Source organism: Salmo salar, chromosome 06 (assembly GCF_965601325.2).
Source record: "Salmo salar chromosome 06, fSalSal1, whole genome shotgun sequence".
Taxonomy (NCBI): Eukaryota; Metazoa; Chordata; class Actinopteri; order Salmoniformes; family Salmonidae; genus Salmo; species Salmo salar.
The window spans coordinates 59,465,001-59,483,199 of NC_138296.1; the positions used below are offsets into that span (position 1 = coordinate 59,465,001).

General features: G+C 47.2%; 1 protein-coding gene across 8 annotated transcripts in view; it reads right to left on the reverse strand.

The window, feature by feature from the left end:
- The window catches only part of arid1b (AT-rich interaction domain 1B), a 112,146-nt gene that overhangs the window by 9,119 nt on the left and 84,828 nt on the right, over positions 1-18,199 (reverse strand). For 6 of the 8 annotated variants that reach the window (XM_082976782.1, XM_082976781.1, XM_082976780.1 and 3 more), the window contains 12 exons: positions 16,361-16,730; positions 15,491-15,997; positions 11,320-11,528; positions 10,944-11,065; positions 9,339-9,503; positions 8,529-8,738; positions 7,999-8,212; positions 2,234-2,372; positions 1,871-2,046; positions 1,229-1,385; positions 848-964; positions 644-737 (listed from right to left, as the gene is read on the reverse strand). In XM_082976782.1, the coding sequence (XP_082832908.1) occupies positions 644-737; positions 848-964; positions 1,229-1,385; positions 1,871-2,046; positions 2,234-2,372; positions 7,999-8,212; positions 8,529-8,738; positions 9,339-9,503; positions 10,944-11,065; positions 11,320-11,528; positions 15,491-15,997; positions 16,361-16,730 (2,480 nt within the window). The remainder of the gene's footprint in view (positions 1-643; positions 738-847; positions 965-1,228; positions 1,386-1,870; positions 2,047-2,233; positions 2,373-7,998; positions 8,213-8,528; positions 8,739-9,338; positions 9,504-10,943; positions 11,066-11,319; positions 11,529-15,490; positions 15,998-16,360; positions 16,731-18,199) is intronic. The other 2 variants (XM_082976779.1, XM_045720740.2) reach the window with 2 other exon arrangements.

Genomic DNA, 18,199 nt, shown 5'->3' on the forward strand with positions numbered 1-18,199 from the left:
CTCAGCGAATAGTTGGCAGAACAGAACATAATAGAAACTCAATTCCCTATTCATAGGCAAACGCATTTGGTTAGTAGGTTATAGAAATCAGTTCAATGTCAGTAACATATCCTAATATATTCAATCTGATTACACTGATAAAAATAGGCAATGTCTCTATTAAATCAAAAAAATGGAAGCTTGCTGGCTATTCATCTGTTGCTTAACCCAACAACTGAAGTGCTTTCCTGAAACCTGCCTGGCTTTAAACATCTCTCTTCAGAAAGTGAAAAGCTCCATTTTTTTGGTCTCCTACAATAACTGAAGGCCGCAGCTCAGCTTCAGAATGTCAGAGACTAATCGATACACTATCTCCGCACGCATCAGGGACCCGTCTTTTGTTTGTTTTTAAATCACGCTGTACTAGACAGTTTTCTTGACATTTAGTTGTAATTATTGTGATAGGGCTCATGTTTTACCGGTACGTACCTTACTTTCACCCCTGCGTGATGTGCTGACCATTTCTTAGTAGACCGCTAATCGACTTGAGTTTAAACTTCACTTTGCATTGAAATGCCTAAGTTAGCTTATTTTCCCAGGTCACTTCCCATAGATTCAGTAGCTTTAGCACAATGCCCTCTAGGAACGGGAGGCTGGGACTGACCTGTTGCTGTGGATACATTCCAGGCTGGTGAGAGCCGTAGGGCATGGGGCCGTGAGGGTATTGCTGCTGCCCGTAACTCTCATGTCCATGTGGCCTGTGGTGGACGAGGATGACACCAGTTAGAACACAGATAGATGGGGACAAGGGCGTGTTTCTGCGCAATGCTAAACTGATGATCACCATTAGCCTAGACGGACGTCTTACCTCTGCTGAGGGTATCTGTTGGCAGAGTACATGCTGGGGTCACCGCTGGAAGGTCCCATATTGTTCTGACCCCCAGGGGGAGCCATACCCCCCTCTGGACCCATCACATGGTCTGGTCTGGAAGGTAGGAGGAAACAATTATTTTTGGCATTTATATAACTGTCTGATCAATGTCTCTGACTGAAACGTCGTGCAATGTTTATGACTCGGGATTTACAAAGAATAATATATTTTTATAATAGAGTGCCGCGCCTCAACTTTTGATCCAGCATTCGATTTGAAGGTAGCACCTCTACTCCAGTTGTTTGAGCACGAAACAGCCCTTTTCCTACAGGTATAAACACCCAGCGATGCATCTACGATGGTTAGTAGAATACCCACCTTCTGTCGTAGCCAGGCCCGTAGGGGTACTGTGGCCGCGGGCCGGGGCCCATGCCCATCCCTGGCATGGCTCCTGAGGGAGGACCACAGGGGTACATGTCCTGTACGGCACCGCTGGGCATCTGACCTGGTCCATAGGACTCACTGCCCCCTGGCCCTGTGGAGGGAGAATAGACATGGTATTGTACATACTGTATGTAGAGTATGTGTCAACAGTAAGTCAGCACCCTTCCACCAGGTCAAATTCCTTGGTACGTGTAAACGCTCTTGGCAAATACAGGCGATTCAGATGTCATCAGCGTTCATGTCAGGCGTTATCCAAGGCAAGGGTGTGTAGTACATGATTTGGCCACAGGGTGGCAACATAGTCTAAGGGAACAATCATCCATACAGAGTGTTTTTTTTTTTACATCGGATGTGATGGCCTAACCAAAAACAAGGACGAGAAAGACATTTCAACCTACATGGAGAATTTAAAAAGTACCAGACCATATCCTATTCAGACAATAGGTGTATTACGTGAATTTTAACTAAGATGTAGATTTTCATCTAATACGCAGTGCACACAAGCAATGGGGATAACACCAGTGTATGAGTGCACTGTGTTATGCTACGCGTTTTAAGATCGCCTGGTCCACTCACCTTTCTGGGGCCCTCCATAAAGGTCCTTGTTGGCGTCGTACTGCATCCTCATGGAGGGGTCTGAACTACCGCCACTCTGCTGGTAGGGGGCGCCAGAGGGCATGGGCCCTCGCTTGTGGAAGGCAGGGTCACTGATCTCTGAGAAGGGATCCTGGACACGGATACCACCACTGTTCCTGAGGCAGACACATACAGGAGGGGTGAGGAGGACAACAAAGGATGATACAAAGGGTATCCATGTGTGTATAGAGTAAGACTAAGTCACACACACACACACACATCACACACACACACACACACACACACACACACACACACACACACACAACACACTATGAGTGGCCCCAGGCCACTGGCCTCTACCTGTTGCCTGGCTGTGGGGTCATGTGTCCGTGGGGTGTGGTGGCTGGGGTGGGGCGCTTCAAACCCTCTGGCATCTCACTCATGGAGCTGCTGCCTGTAGACTGAGGGGTATGGGGGCCCTGCAGGGAGCCGGAGTTGGCTGGGGAGAAAATTAGTAACAGCAGTCAAAATTGTTAAAAAGGTTAAAAAAAAATACAGTTGTGGTAAATGTAACAGCCGGCTAATGGAGTAAGATACTGCACACTTTTTGTGTTTAAGAAATATTGACTGAATTATACAACAAACACAGGGGCCCTACAGTGAGCCTGAGTTATTAGCTCAAGATACAGAGGCAAAAGACACAGCCATACAGAATATTTTCTTCCATTTTTATTTTTTATTTAACCAGGCAAATCAGTTAAGAACAAATCCTTATTTACAATGACAGCCTAGGAACAGTGGGTTAACCGCCTTGTTCAGGGGCAGAAGGACAGATTTTTTACCTTGTCAGCTCGGGGGATTCGATCTAGCAACCTTTCGGTTACTGGCCCAACACTATAACCACTAGGCTACCTGCCACCCCATATAGAGATATGTACAGTGGGTATAGAAAGTCAACACCCCCTTTCAAAATGTTCACCTTTTGTTGCCTTACAGCCTGAAATGAAAACACATGAAATCTGACTTTTCCCCCTTTATTTACACACACAGTAACCCACAATATATCCAAGTGGAAAAATATATATATAAAATCTCTGAAAATGTATTTGAAAGTAAAACCGTAAAATACCCTATTAGGATAAGTGACCCCCCCCCCTTAGAATTGCAATTGCAAATTTGCTGAGGTATAACCAACCACCTTCCAGACCACAAATCAAGCTAATTGGCTTCTATCTGTGATCAATTGTAGTGACTGATTAGTTCAGAATAAAAGCAGTAGTTCATAGAGGACTCCACTGCTCAGTAGTGCAATTCAAAGCAAAGAATCCACTATGGGCGGAAAGGTACTTTCAAATGATCTATGAGATAAAGTTGCGGAAAGGCACAAGTCAGGGGATGGATATAAAAAGATTTCAAAGGCTTCGTCTATTCCTCGGAGCATGAGTAAGACCATTATTAAGAAGCGGAAGGCGTATGGCACCACCCAGAACCTGCATAGATCAGGCCGTCCCTCCAAACTGGATGACCGGGCAAGGAGGAGACTGATCAGAGAGGCTAAGAAACCAATGGTGACTTTGAAGGAGCTTCAGGCCTTTATGGCAAAGACTGGTCAATGTGTGCATGTGACCACGGTATCACAAGCGCTCCACAAATCTGGCCTCTTGGAGGATGGCAAGACAAAGAAGAAAAAAAAACACTCCTCAAAAAAAGCCACATCAAGTCTCCGAGGCCAAGATTCTGAGGCCAAAAGGTTCTGTGGCCAGATGAGACCAAAATGGAACTTTTTGGCCTGAACACAAAATGATATGTCTGGCGAAAACCCAATACGTCTTTCCACCCAAAGAACACCACGCCTACAGTAAAGAACACCACGCCTACAGTAAAGAACACCACGCCTACAGTAAAGAACACCACGCCTACAGTAAAGAACACCACGTCTACAGTAAAGAACACCACGCCTACAGTAAAGAACACCACGCCTACAGTAAAGAACACCACGCCTACAGTAAAGAACACCACGTCTACAGTAAATAACACCACGTCTACAGTAAAGAACACCACGCCTACAGTAAAGAACACCACGCCTACAGTAAATAACACCACGCCTACAGTAAAGAACACCACGCCTACAATAAAGAACACCACGCCTACAGTAAAGAACACCACGCCTACAGTAAATAACACCACGCCTACAGTAAATAACACCACGCCTACAGTAAAGAACACCACGCCTACAGTAAATAACACCACGCCTACAGTAAAGAACGCCACGCCTACAGTAAAGAACACCACGCCTACAGTAAATAACACCACGCCTACAGTAAAGAACACCACGCCTACAGTAAATAACACCACGCCTACAGTAAATAACACCACGCCTACAGTAAATAACACCACGCCTACAATAAAGAACACCACGCCTACAGTAAAGAACACCACGCCTACAGTAAAGAACACCACGCCTACAGTAAATAACACCACGCCTACAGTAAATAACACCACGCCTACAGTAAAGAACACCACGCCTACAGTAAAGAACACCACGTCTACAGTAAATAACACCACGCCTACAGTAAATAACACCACGCCTACAGTAAATAACGCCACGCCTACAGTAAAGAACACCACGCCTACAGTAAATAACCCCACGCCTACAGTAAAGAACACCACGCCTACAGTAAATAACACCACGCCTACAGTAAATAACACCACGCCTACAGTAAAGAACACCACGCCTACAGTAAATAACCCCACGCCTACAGTAAAGAACACCACGTCTACAGTAAATAACGCCACGCCTACAGTAAAGAACACCACGCCTACAGTAAATAACCCCACGCCTACAGTAAAGAACACCACGTCTACAGTAAATAACGCCACGCCTACAGTAAATAACACCACGCCTACAGTAAAGAACACCACGCCTACAGTAAATAACACCACGCCTACAGTAAATAACGCCACGCCTACAGTAAATAACGCCACGCCTACAGTAAATAACGCCACGCCTACAGTAAATAACGCCACGCCTACAGTAAATAACACCACGCCTACAGTAAATAACACCACGCCTACAGTAAATAACACCATGTCTACAGTAAATAACACCACGCCTACAGTAAATAACACCACGCCTACAGTAAAGAACACCACGCCTACAGTAAATAACACCACGCCTACAGTAAAGAACACCACGCCTACAGTAAATAACACCACGCCTACAGTAAATAACACCATGTCTACAGTAAATAACACCACGCCTACAGTAAAGAACACCATGTCTACAGTAAATAACACCACGCCTACAGTAAATAACACCACGCCTACAGTAAATAACACCATGTCTACAGTAAATAACACCACGCCTACAGTAAATAACACCATGTCTACAGTAAAGCACGGCGGTGGCAGCATCCTGTTGTGGGGGTGTTTCTCTTCAGCAGGGACAGGTGAGCTTGTCACGATAGAAGGGAAAATGGACAGTGCAAAATACCGACAGATTCTTGAGGAGAACCTGCAGCCCTCTGCCAGGAAGTTGAAAATCGGAAGATGGTTCACGTTTCCACATGACAATGACCCAAAGTACACCGCCCAAGCAACCGTACGGTGGCTGAAGGACAAGAAGGTGAATGTCCTTGAGTGGCGTAGTCAGAGCCCTGACCTAAATCCCATCGAGAGTCTGTGGAATGACTTGAAGAGTGCAGTCCATGAGAGGTCAACATGCAATTTGACTGAGCTTCAACAATTCTGCAAGGAAGAATGGGCAAATAAAGGACAGTCTAGGTGTGCAAAGTTAGTAGAGATGTATTCAAAGAGACTCACGGATGTAATTGAAGCAAAAGGTGGTTCCACCAAGTATTAACTCGGTGTTCACTTATCCAAATAGGGTATTTTACGGTTTTACTTTTTAATACATTTTCAGAGTAAGAAAATGAATTAAAAAAGGTATCTTGAATATTGTGGGTTACTGTGTGTAAATAAAATTTTAAAAAGTCTGATTTTATTTATTTATTTTTTGTTTTTAACAAAAGGTGAACATTTTGAAAGTGGGTGGTGACTTTCTATACCCCCTGTATGTACAGTATAAGTAAGCCTCGTCAGAACCAGAACGATCCAGAGGGAAGGAGCCCATCTCCTGTTTCTGTAGCATGAGGCAGCTTGTTGAACAAAGACACCCCCTGGGAAAAACGCAAGTCTAAGAGGTAGAGATATGCATCTAAATCTGTGTGTATATATGGCAGTTGGGAAAGAAAGATGCTTCGAACTCAATGTCAGAGAAGAACAACATTCTACGAGATAATTATGAGTACTTAAATAAAAAAAAGATATGATACATGTACAATGCTCTCTGATTCAGGCTGGATGGCTCCTCAAGCCGGCTCTGCTAGGTATGACGACTGCTTAGTCTAGCAATAACGTCGGCTTCCCAAAAAGTAGTGCACCATATAGGGAATAGGGTGCCATTTGGGATGCATGCAATTAATTCAGAATTTTACATTCTGGCATCTCCTTATATCAAAATGACTGTTCTTCTCATTAACGATACAAGACCAGAATAAAATAAACCTCACATTTTTTTTTTTTTTTTTTACAATTCAAGAAATGATTAAAAACCCTGTCTGTAATAATATGATAGAGAGACAAGAGGCAGAGAGAGCGAGGCAGAGAGAGAGAGAGGCAGAGAGAATTGGCTGGCCAGGCCTCAAATGTGTTTGTAAATGAGAGGTGTTTCAAAAGTAAACAATGAAGTGGTTCAGCCACACGCCATCGCTCTCCCTCTCCCTCTCTCTCTGAGCGTGTGAACCCACATGACCCCACCATAATCACCCGGGGAGAGAGCGAGAACAAGGGAGAGAGAGACAAAGAGGGGGAAAAAAATGCTGCCTCACTGGTCCATCTGTCTGTGGGAAACTAGGTCAGACGGAGGTCACTGTTTATATCCCAGACAGCCACACCACACTCCTCCCTCCCCTATTCATCTTCTCTAGGGGGAAGGGATATTCCCCTGCTGCTTGACAGCTCTACCCCCCCCCCCCCCCACTTCCTCACACGGTCTTAGCTGTGTTCCCTCTCTCTCCCCCTCTTTCACTCTCCCTCTGACATCAACCATCTCGCCTGAGGGGGTGGGGGGAATCCTACAGCTGGCTGTCTGACAGCTCCCCCCCCCCCCCCTCTCTCTTGCAGTTTGACACAATCACCTGTCAGACAGAAATAGACCCACGTGCTGGGAGGGTGCAGGGAGGGAGTAGCCAGCCCAGGGAGAATGGAGATGGATTAAATGGAGGGCTGGATGACTGAGCAGAGGATGTGCTTAGTTTAGACACACCGTATGGGGCTGCCTGTGTATGTATGGATATTCTCCTGTTCATGCCTGTGTATGATGACTATGGACGGGTGGACATATTTGTCAACCACAGCAGCAGGTAGCCTATCCCTCTCGTCTATACACACAGCATTCACAGGTTGGACGTACAACAGGTGTTACACTCAAGGACTTGTTGTAATGTTCCTAGATCTACAGAGGAATGAGTGAAGGGACATAGCATAGCAGGTGAATGCGTTATTACAGGTCTGTATTGTACTGCATGGACGGGTTGGTTGTTTAGCAACAAAAAACGGACACGTGCGCCATTATGGGGCAAAACAGATGGGGTTGGCTGCTGTAAACTATATTTGGTCTCCAAATGTTAATTGAAAATATAAATACATTTTCACCATGAGCACTTGTTGTCTCTCAAATACGTCGTTACAGCTGTCGGTTAGCTGGCTAAACATTTTAGCCGTATTAGCATTGACATCAGTCAAAACACCTCAAAACAAGACACCTACGATTCCCCACATGGCAGCTTCTTGTCGCCGTTGACAAGAAGCATAACACCAGCACGGCCTTCCGGGCCACATCGATGCGCGCCCATCATTTTCGTGACGTTGTCAGCCAACCCGTCTGTGTCACAAGCAACAGGTCACAGCTCAGCGAGGTGGCTACAGATCCTAGTAAAGTAACCCTTGTCCGAGCCAGCAACCCCCCTTAGGGCATGAGCCTGCCTCCTGGACAACGCCCACTGCTTTACTGAGTTAAACAGAATTACAACACATGATATTCATATCGCCATCGCTCTACTCACCTGGTGAGGGCGGCTGGATCCTAGCCTGGTGAGCCTGGGCCTGTTTCTTGGTTTCTCCCGGTATCTCCAGCGGCGGCTCCTCTCCCCGCTCCACTTTACACTCGAAGGCAAACAGGTAATGGATGTACTGCTTCTTCAGAGAGCTGGCGGAGCTGCTGGACGTGCCCACGTTGAGGTGGGTAGACAGCTCCCTCCACTTCTTGCTCTTGTTCACCTGTAGAGGGAGGGGGGAGGGGGGGGGGGGCATGCCCAACAGGAGACTGAGCAACCAGAGCTGGGTATGAAAGCGTATATGATCTGGTAGCACTAGGATGGATGGGCGACATCGGCCGTGAATAGCGATCGGTGACGTAAGGGGCTGTCTGATGGAAACACGAATTTGAAGACGTGTAGATGCACACCTACTGCTTAAAGTCTCCAGCCTATCGTTCCTTCTGTGATCAACCAGCGCTTTCCCCACCAACGGTTCAGATTGGAGGGAGGGGAAGCTGATCCTAGATCTGTACCTAGGGGAAGCCACTTAGACTCACCATAGCCAGGCCTCCTATCTCTCGGACAGACAGATAGAGGCGGCATAGGTCCAGGGGCTTCTTGCCCACGGCAGGCAGCATGGGTACGGGCGTGCCCCTCTCCTCCATGAAGGCCAGGTAGCGGTCCACCCACATCCTCCTCTCGGGCTCCCCGCCCATCTCATACAGGATGCGGATCTTCTCATTGGTCATGGTGGCCGGGCTGGGCTTCTAAAGGGGTGGGGCATATAGTAGAAGGGGGAGGTCAGTCAGGGCTACCACTGTTGTCATTGGTTATGGACGCTTTCAGACTGATGTGATCGACATCCAGGTTTTACATGATTAGACTTTGTTGTTGCTGTTGTATTTTCCATTCAAACCCAGTTGAATGGCAGCTATACAGCAGCTACACAGCCAGGTAGGTCCCCCGGCTGTCAACAGAAACAGAGCATGTGTCACATCTACCCCATGTGACACAGGTCCACTCACAGGATTGGAGAACTTTCTCATTAACACAATCAATCATCCGAACAATAATACGCAATACAAACTGGAGCGTTTCGTGTGACAAGAGAAGCATTTGAGATATTGTGGGGCAGCAGGACTGCCAGGTAGCCAGCATCGTATGGGAAAGAGACAGGAGGAAAGAGAGCGTTAAAGAAGGGAATCCTTTGTCCAGCTCCAATTGCATGCTTGTCTTAATAAGAAAGTCTCGGTCACAAATAACGACAACACAATCACATTTCAGGCGTCAAAAAACAAAGACACACACAAAAAAAAATAAAAAAAAATGTAAACAACAAGCTGAGTAAAAGTGCTTGAGGCACTTACAGGGCTGGTGGGGGTCTTTGGCCAGGCCCCAGCGACAGCAGGGTGGCTGCTAATGATATCTCTGCTGTCCTGCGCCCCGTGACAAGAGGACAGACTAGCAGGGCTGGGGGACAGGGGACAGGGGGTGGGGGGCTGGGACATACACTGAGAGGAGCTGTAGCGGTCCTGCGACGGGGAATAGATGGGACAAACACACACACACGCCGCACGCACACGTGATGAGAGAGATTTCAGTCTGACTTTCACACACTTTCTCACAAAAACATAGTCAAACAATCATGCAAAACCTTTCCTCAAAGACATCCTGCGAGCAAGCACTCAGCGGTCTGCAGCCAATGCGTACGCGTGTGTAACTACCCCACAGAGAAACCCGAGCCAGTACGCAACCTTTCGCCTGCCTCGCTCTCTCTTTCTCTGCGTCCCCGTCCCCCCCCCCCCCCCTTCTCTCCCCGATGGCCCTTCTCTCAGTCACACCTGGAGTCTTTCAGGCAGGTTTGACTGGCTTCAAAATATTTCAACACAATTGGAAAACCACACAGTGGAAACTGCACAGTGAGAGGAGCCACACAGACGGGTTTGAGCAACAGCATTCTAGGGCAGGCAGCCAAACAGGAGCAGGCAAGGAGCTTTAGCACCAAAGGCCACAGCCGTTATTACTAGTACTCTTATGTTCTCACGAGTTGAAACATGAAGCCATGCTAGCTACTGCTGCGGTCTTTGCCCTGACAGCAGAAACGCACAAAGCCAGGCAAATATAGGAGGAGTGATCATTAACTCGACCCGAGACAGAACAGAAACAACAGAAGTTCCTCACAGACGAGTCGGGCTGACAGACATCTTCAGTTGTTTGTGATCAAGAGGCCTTTCTCACCAGCCGGTAATGAGGTGAACAGACTCAAATGAACGCGGGAAGGAGGAAAGTTGTTCGCATTCACACAACTATGTCTGGAACTAAGAGGAGGAGTACAAATACCAAACTAAACCAGCGAGAGGGGGATTTGAAACAAGGGAGGGAGGTGGGGTGAAACGAGAGAGAGTCAAAAAATAAAAACGGAAAACCCCAAAAGAAGCTCTGACAAGAGAAATGGGAGCCCGTAAGAGAGAGAGAGAGCATTGTGAACAGTAACAAGTTCTTTGCAGTTGACTGGAGACAGGTTATTTTGGTATGCCTGTCTGTCATACATCCAAAATCAGTCAAAAAAGACAGACTCACTCATACAGTCATGAGTGGGGTAATAATGATGAACAATATGCTGAAAAGAAAGCATGAAAAGCCTCTTTTAATACAAAATGGCACCGCTATAAAGGAGTATTTATTTTGGAATCCACTGTCCCAGTAGGCACAGAAGAAGACTATGATAGAGAGTGCTTCTTCCTTTAAAAAATCCTCACAACGACTCAAGAATGTTTTTCTCAATTCTCTGTGTTCCTTTTTGTCTGCTGCCTCGTTAAATGCGGTGTTTGCTGCGCTTTGCCACATTCAGGTTCCTCATCCAAACACATGCATTATTAGGACATGCTTTCAGAGGTATTGGCAGGAAATGAGTACGTGTAAAAGGGACGGAGAGGAAAAGCGGCTGCCTCTGTTAGAGCGGTAGCTGGTACCTTGGGTTTAGGTGGTGGTTCGACGGCAGGGGCAGGAGTGTTGCCCTCCCTGTGCTGCTCTGGAGGTCTCCGTTTGGGGTCAGCGGGACCCACCATCCCCTCTCCTCCCATCTGCATGGGCCCTGTGGTGACGGGAAAGGGGGTTAGGCTCTTGTTCACTGTTATACTGGGGCTTGTCTGTCTGGTATACATGTACAGAAACATTGGACATTGGGCTAGTTAGCTAGCTTCGACCCAGATCTGTTTGTTTGTGTTTTACAGCCAACTCCTATGGCCATGAATGATCATATGAGTTGGCTGTACAACACAAACAGATCTGGGAACAGGTTATTAGTTAGCTGCTTTGTCAGAATGCATGTCACAGAGTGTGGCATACCTGAGGGTGGGGGTGCGTTGTAGAGCGGGTGGGGCCCCTGTGGGGTCATCCTTCCAGAGGTGTTAGCCCCTGGCTGCTGGCTGTAGAGGCCTCCAGGGCTGGGGCCCACACCTCCAGGGCCGGGGCCCACACCTCCGGGGCCGGGGCCCACACCTCCGGGGCCCATGGGGTTTATGCCTGGGTGGTGTGGCATGGGGGTCATTCCCTGCCTGAAAACCAGAGCTTGGATTAGTCATTTACCATCACCTTAATTCACAACATCATTACCAAAGGCATTATATTCATACAGTACACTCAACTATCAGTGGAGGCTAGTGAGGGGAGGACAGCTCTCAGTTTTGACTGGAATGGAATGAACGGAACCTTATCAAAACACAGGGAAACCATATTCATTCCTATTCAGCCATTACTATGAGTCGGTCCTCCGGTTTAAAGTGCCACCAGCCTCCTCTGTTATACAGTACATTCAAGTTGAACTGACGGACAGATGGACGTATTGGTAGATTGAGGGATTTTAGTTGTGAGCAAGAGACAATATGAATAATGCATGTCGGTAATGAAAAGCAGTCCAGCAGCAGCTTTTCTCAACGCCACAAAGAAAACGCGCTGTTAAAATAGAAGTAGAGCGAACATTTATAACACTAAATCCTGGGGGGGGGGGGAAATAATATGCACATCAAAAGGCTGGGGAGCAGTGAGAAGAAACTCCCTGTATTTACTGCTCCCACCCACCGTCAGGCTCCCTGTGCACCACACAGAGGGTGCATCCTAATAAGTTCTCCTTCCTCCCAAAGTGTGCACTCGTTCACTTCCCTTCACCGATTCAAAGGGAAATTACCGGCATAAGAAATATAGTGGAAACTCCCTCTAGCTCATGCCTACACAAATCCAATGCTTTCAGATTTGTGGGAAGTAGTGAATGAGTGCACACTTCTGGAGAAAATAAAGATTATTGGGAAGTACTCAAAACACAGCACACGCCTCCCTCTTCATTTCCCTTCGAGGGGAAATTAAACGGGCTATGTCCCCGACCTCTATTGGAGTAACACTTCCATACCCAACCAGTCCCAAATGGCACCATATTCTCTACATGGAGCACTACCTTTGACCAGGGCCCAAAGGGTGTCATTTGGGATACAACCATTGTCTTCTCCCACCCCCGTACCAACATTCATTCCTCCCCCAACCCACTGTTACCCACTGATGCTAATAATGAGACCAGCTACATTACCAATTAAATCAATACTAAACTAATGGAGCTAACAATCCAAGCAACGCTACAGGGGATTGGATTTACCTTCCCTCTCTCGCTCTGTCCCGACAGAAATGTTCCCTCAAATTTTGGGGGGGGGGGGGGGACTGAGCAAATTTCAGGTCTGTGCCACTTCTATCGCGTGTTTACTGTGAACACTGAGGCTGTACCCGCTTTAAGTTACAGTTTCAGACAGTGGACAAGTAGGCTACTGTGGCTATTTGCTAATAATGTAGGCCTACCAGAGTGGCCTACCATCAAAAACCATGTAGAAAATGCATCCCGTAATATGTTAACATGGAAATAGCTGTTCTATTGTTCAGCCTACAGTACCAGCCAATGTGTGGTGTTCAAAGTAGGCCCACATTCCACGAGACTTTGAGAAAGAAAAAAAACATGCAGGGCATGACATTAACCCGTTTATCCACGTGTCCTTCAGACATGGAGGTGACTGAACATGTTGTTGTGTCGTTTGATGGAAGAAACCACATGACCGTTATTACAGAGAATCAGAAAATGATCCTGCTCTCTGCCTATTGGCTACTTAGCTTATTCAAGTCTGTCTCAAAATACAACACTGCCCCTTAAAGACAAAAAAAGCTCTTTACCTGACTGGCGTTTTGTGTTCTTGTAGAAAGCAATGACTCCCCCATTTCTGACTACAAATGATCTATAACTGGGCTAATAACTCACTAACGAGCAAAGGATATGAACAAATATGTGCACCCGTGGCTACATGCAGCTCTCGCTTTGATCTCAAAACAAGTGCATCTTCTTACGACCGCTCATGCTGTGTAAACAGTCCAGTTCAAAGTGAACGGCACAGATCCATATATAAAAGACTTTGTGGTCATACGCACATCCTTAAAAACATAGGTGCTGGGCTAATAAAGAGTACTAGGATAGAACAAGAAGGCCCTCACACTGTTAAAGCTCCCAATTCACCGCTTTATTGACAACGTTTTGATCCAAAACGGATCTTCGTCAGGTCAAACACACTGAGTGTTCACATCCCAAAATATCCACATTTCACCTCACATGACCATTGCGGACATGACGCTTGGTGGGTGCAAAGAACGCTTGTATATCTCTAATAATTAAATAAGAATGAGGTGGGTACATGTAATGGATCCAGAACATAATATATATTTACAAAATCCAATACAATTCTCTTCTCAATAATAGATTATCAGTAATCTATAATAGATTATCAGTATCCGCCCCCAATAGGAGTCTTAACATGTTCGATGCCAATGTATCTCAAAGAGCTAATGTTGTGACGAACCTCCATGAAATGCTCAGCCACAGGGCGTCTCTGGTCAAGGGTCCTGATATTACTCCTGTGTTCTGCTATCCTTGTTTTTAGAGCTCGTTTCGTTTTTCCTACATAGCATAGACCACAAATACATCTGATCAGGTATATCACTTTTTTTTTGTGGAACATGTAATGACGGGCGGAGATACTGATCATCTATTATTGAGAAGAGAATTGTATTGGATTCACCGTTTGTGTACCATGTCTCCTAGAGGTCTGAACCAAGAGTTTGATATCAGATATTCTTTCATGAATATGTCACTTTGATTTATCTTTCCTTCCAGGTTACCCACTTGGTCATTTTGTAAATATATATTATGTTCTGGAACCATTACATGTACCCACCTCATTGTTATTTAATTAGTAAAGATATACAAAAGTTTTTTGCACCCACCATGCGTCATGTCCGCAATGGTCATGTGAGGTGAAATGTGTATGTTTTGGGATGTGAACACACAGTGTGTTTGACCTGACGAAGATCCGTTTCGGATGGAAACGTTGAATTGGTGAATTGGGAGCTTTAACAGTGTGCGGGCCTTGTTGTTCTATACAGATCCATATATCGCAATGGTCTATTTACATATAGGCCTACCGCAGCTCTGATTGGTTATGCCGCACCGGTTAGTGTGTAGAGTACGGGCTGAGTGGTGCCTGTCAACGCAATAGAATCCTACTCCGATGCGTCCTGCCTACAACAGAATCTCTTGCATAGTTAGTTTTACATGTTAAGTCTTGCATAGTTCCTTTTGTTTCAGAAGGTTGTATTGAAAGTGGCTAATATTGCGTCGATTCTATCACAATTCCCACAGTGAAGGGAAACGCTGATACTTAACTAAGGGGGAAAAGTTCAATCTCATGCTTCTCTGCATGGGCTGATATTTATTCTGTGCGGCAGTCCCGGGGCAGGCAGTCCCGGGGCAGGCAGTCCCGGGGCAGGCAGTCCCGGGGCAGCTTAGAGGGAGCACTGACAGTCTCGCTAGTAGTATATCCAATCCTTTTGCGTTGCCCATGTTTTTATTTCAATCAAGTTCAGAATTTCTAAATCAGCATTGTTCATTTTTGACTTTGCAGGGTCATAATATTGCTTGGCCTTTTTCTCTGATTTGTCAAGGGATTTCTTCGAAGGTGCAAGACAAACAAATAAAGTACTGTACACATCCGCTGGTCTCTGACGAAGCCATGCAGTAGCAGGAGAGAAAACATGGCCGTGTTTACTGGCCACAGTGGCCAGGTTAGTCTGTCTGAGTGAGCAGGGGGAAGTGTCTCCAGTGCAGCCCAGGGTTAGTCTGTCTGAGTGAGCAGGGGGAAGTGTCTCCAGTGGAGCCCAGGGTTAGTCTGTCTGAGTGAGCAGGGGGAAGTGTCTCCAGTGCAGCCCAGGGTTAGTCTGTCTGAGTGAGCAGGGGGAAGTGTCTCCAGTGCAGCCCAGGGTTAGTCTGTCTGAGTGAGCAGGGGGAAGTGTCTCCAGTGGAGCCCAGGGTTAGTCTGTCTGAGTGAGCAGGGGGAAGTGTCTCCAGTGCAGCCCAGGGTTAGGTTAGTGATGTGACCAGTGGACAGCAGCATGCAGAGTCTGTATTACAGACTGCAGCCGTGACACTGACACCTACCCGTACTGCTCAGCCTGCTGCATCATGGGATGGATATGGCTCTTTGCACTGCTGACCTGGGGGTGGTAGGAAGGAGAGTGGGGAAGGTGATGGGGTCGGGGATGGGGGTGTGGGGAGGTTTGGGGGTGAGGGTGGGGCTGATGATGGGTGGAGGGAGTGGAGGGAAGGTGATGGGGTTGAGGGTGAGGTCGAGGATGTGGGTGGGGTCGAGGATGAGGGCTGTGTTCGGGATGGGGGCTGTGTTGGGGGTGAGGATGGGGGTGTGGGGAGGTTTGGGGGTGATAATGGGGATGGGGTTGAGGGTGAGGATGGGGGCTGTGTTGGGGATGAGGTTGGGGGCTGTGTTGGGGATGAGGATGGGGGTGTGGGGAGGTTTGGGGGTGATAATGGGGATGGGGTTGAGGGTGTGGGGAGGTTTGTGGGTGGGGATGGGGGGAGGGAGAGAGGGGAGGACGGACCCCAGGCCAAGACTGGCTGGGGTAGGCAGGGGAGCGCGCGTAGGGAGGCCTGGAGTGAGGGACGGAAGGAGAAGAAGCCTCTTTGGTTTCCAAACTCACACAGAGACATGAGGAAAAAGTCTGTAGCGTTCTTTAGTACACACCTCAAAACCTTAGTGTGTGAAAGATGGGTGGATGCGGGGTGTGGAGGAGTGAATGTGAACATGAGGAACTTAAGTGTAAGTAAAGCCCTTGGTTGCATCCCAAATGGCACAATATCCCCTACGTAGTGCACTACATTTTACCAGAACCATATGGGCCCTGGTAAAAAAAAAATTTGTGCACTATATAGGGGGTAGTATGTAATTTGGGACGCACCCCATTAGCATGTATAACCCTTCTGTGGCCCTGCCTGGCCCCTGTCCTGACTCACCGGCCCTGGGCAGAGGGGTTGGGACCAGCGTTTGGACCCTGCATGGCGTTGGGGCCGGGGCCTGCCTCGTGGCCCGGCTTGCGATTAACATTGGGCAGGGGCGGTCTCATGCCCTGACCCTGTCCGGCAGGCTGCGGCATGCTGGGAGAGGTGGGGGCCATGGTGTTGGTGGGGGCACAGGGGTAGGGGCGCCCGCTGGCCCCCGGACCCAAGCCTCGCCCGGCGGGCATGGAGCCACAGGGCTGTCCGGGGCCCTGGCCATGCATGGGGCTGCTGGCGTTCATGCCCAAACTGTTGCTCATGCCAGGGCCGGGGCCACTGTAGTTGGCACTGGGAGCCCCGCCGTAGTTCGAGGGCCTGGGGTAGTTACCTAGAGACAGAGAAATACAGTAACTCATCAGGACAGAGAATCGTCAGCTTGATTAACAGACACTTCATTCTTCTATCTATGTTAAGACTTTCAAAAGCAGGGGCCCTGGTCAAAAGTAGTGCACTACATAGGGAATAGGATGCTATTTGGGATGCAAGCAATGTGATGTGAACAGAGCATTGCCTCGTGTTCCTCTGTTCCACTGGACGTTCTCCACTCCAGCCAGACTGGTTACTTTCACAATCTGTTATAGTGTATTTCACAAGAGTGGCCCCCCCACACACACACACACACACACACACACACACACACACACAGATGCTTTTGTCATGTGAGACTTCCAAAAAGACTAATCTCAGCCGTGGCATTGGAGGGAGAGCTGCCATTTTGGCTCTTCCTGGAGTTATTCTGGGTCTGCCCCTATATCAAGCTCTGTTCATAGGCAGAGAAGAGGAGGATGAGAGAAAGAGATGTAGAGAGGGAGGGGAGGTGAGGAAAGAGGGATAGAAGAGAGAAGATCAGAAGAGGGGGATGAGAGGATAGGAGAGGGGAAGTGTAGGCCTAAGTCCTGGCTGCCAGACAAACTGTTGAGCATGAAAAAGCCAGCAGTGTTGCAGTTCATGACACACTCAAACCGATACGCCCGGTACCTAAATCTTTGTCTTGCCCATTCACCCTCTGAATGGCACACGTACACAATCCATGTCTCAATTGTCTCAAGGCTTACAAATCCTTCTTTAACCTGTCTCCTGCCCTTCATCTACACTGATTGAAGTGGATTTAAAATGTGACATCAATAAGGGATCATAGCTTTCACCTGGATAGTCTATGATTTGTACACTCAGTGTATATGGAAATGATCTGGCAGCGACAGCTCCTCTGTAGAGTTAAACCCAGAATCCCCTGGGGAACAGAGGGTGTGACCAGTGATGTTTATAAACCCTGGATTGCTGATGCTATGTATTGGTCAATGAGAGGCTTTGAAACCACTGGTCGGCCATATTGGCACTCCCCAGAAGGCGCAGTCCGCCATAGGAATTCATGGAATTCTACAGTATTTGAAGGACAAAATGACATGTATTTAAGTCGTTTTTGTTGTAGTGGGGAAAGTAACATAACTTTTAAAAAAAATGTATAGCTCAGACATAATTTAGAAGTATGTATTAAGGTGTCTGTGGTAAAAACTAAATGTAGACATTAATAAATCCATTTCTATATCTTCCTAAATCTTTTTTTTACAATGGTGGGGGAATGCCAAGATGGAGGCACAATGGCTTCAAAACAGCACCCCGTCAGTCATCTATTCTAGTCATCTATTCTAGTATATATTATATTCGACAATACTATATTAGATACTACTGCACTGTTGGATCTAGGAACACAAGCATTTCGCTACACCAGCGATAACGTCTGCTAAATATGTGTATGTGACCAATAAATTGATTGATTTAATTTGATTTAGACACTGA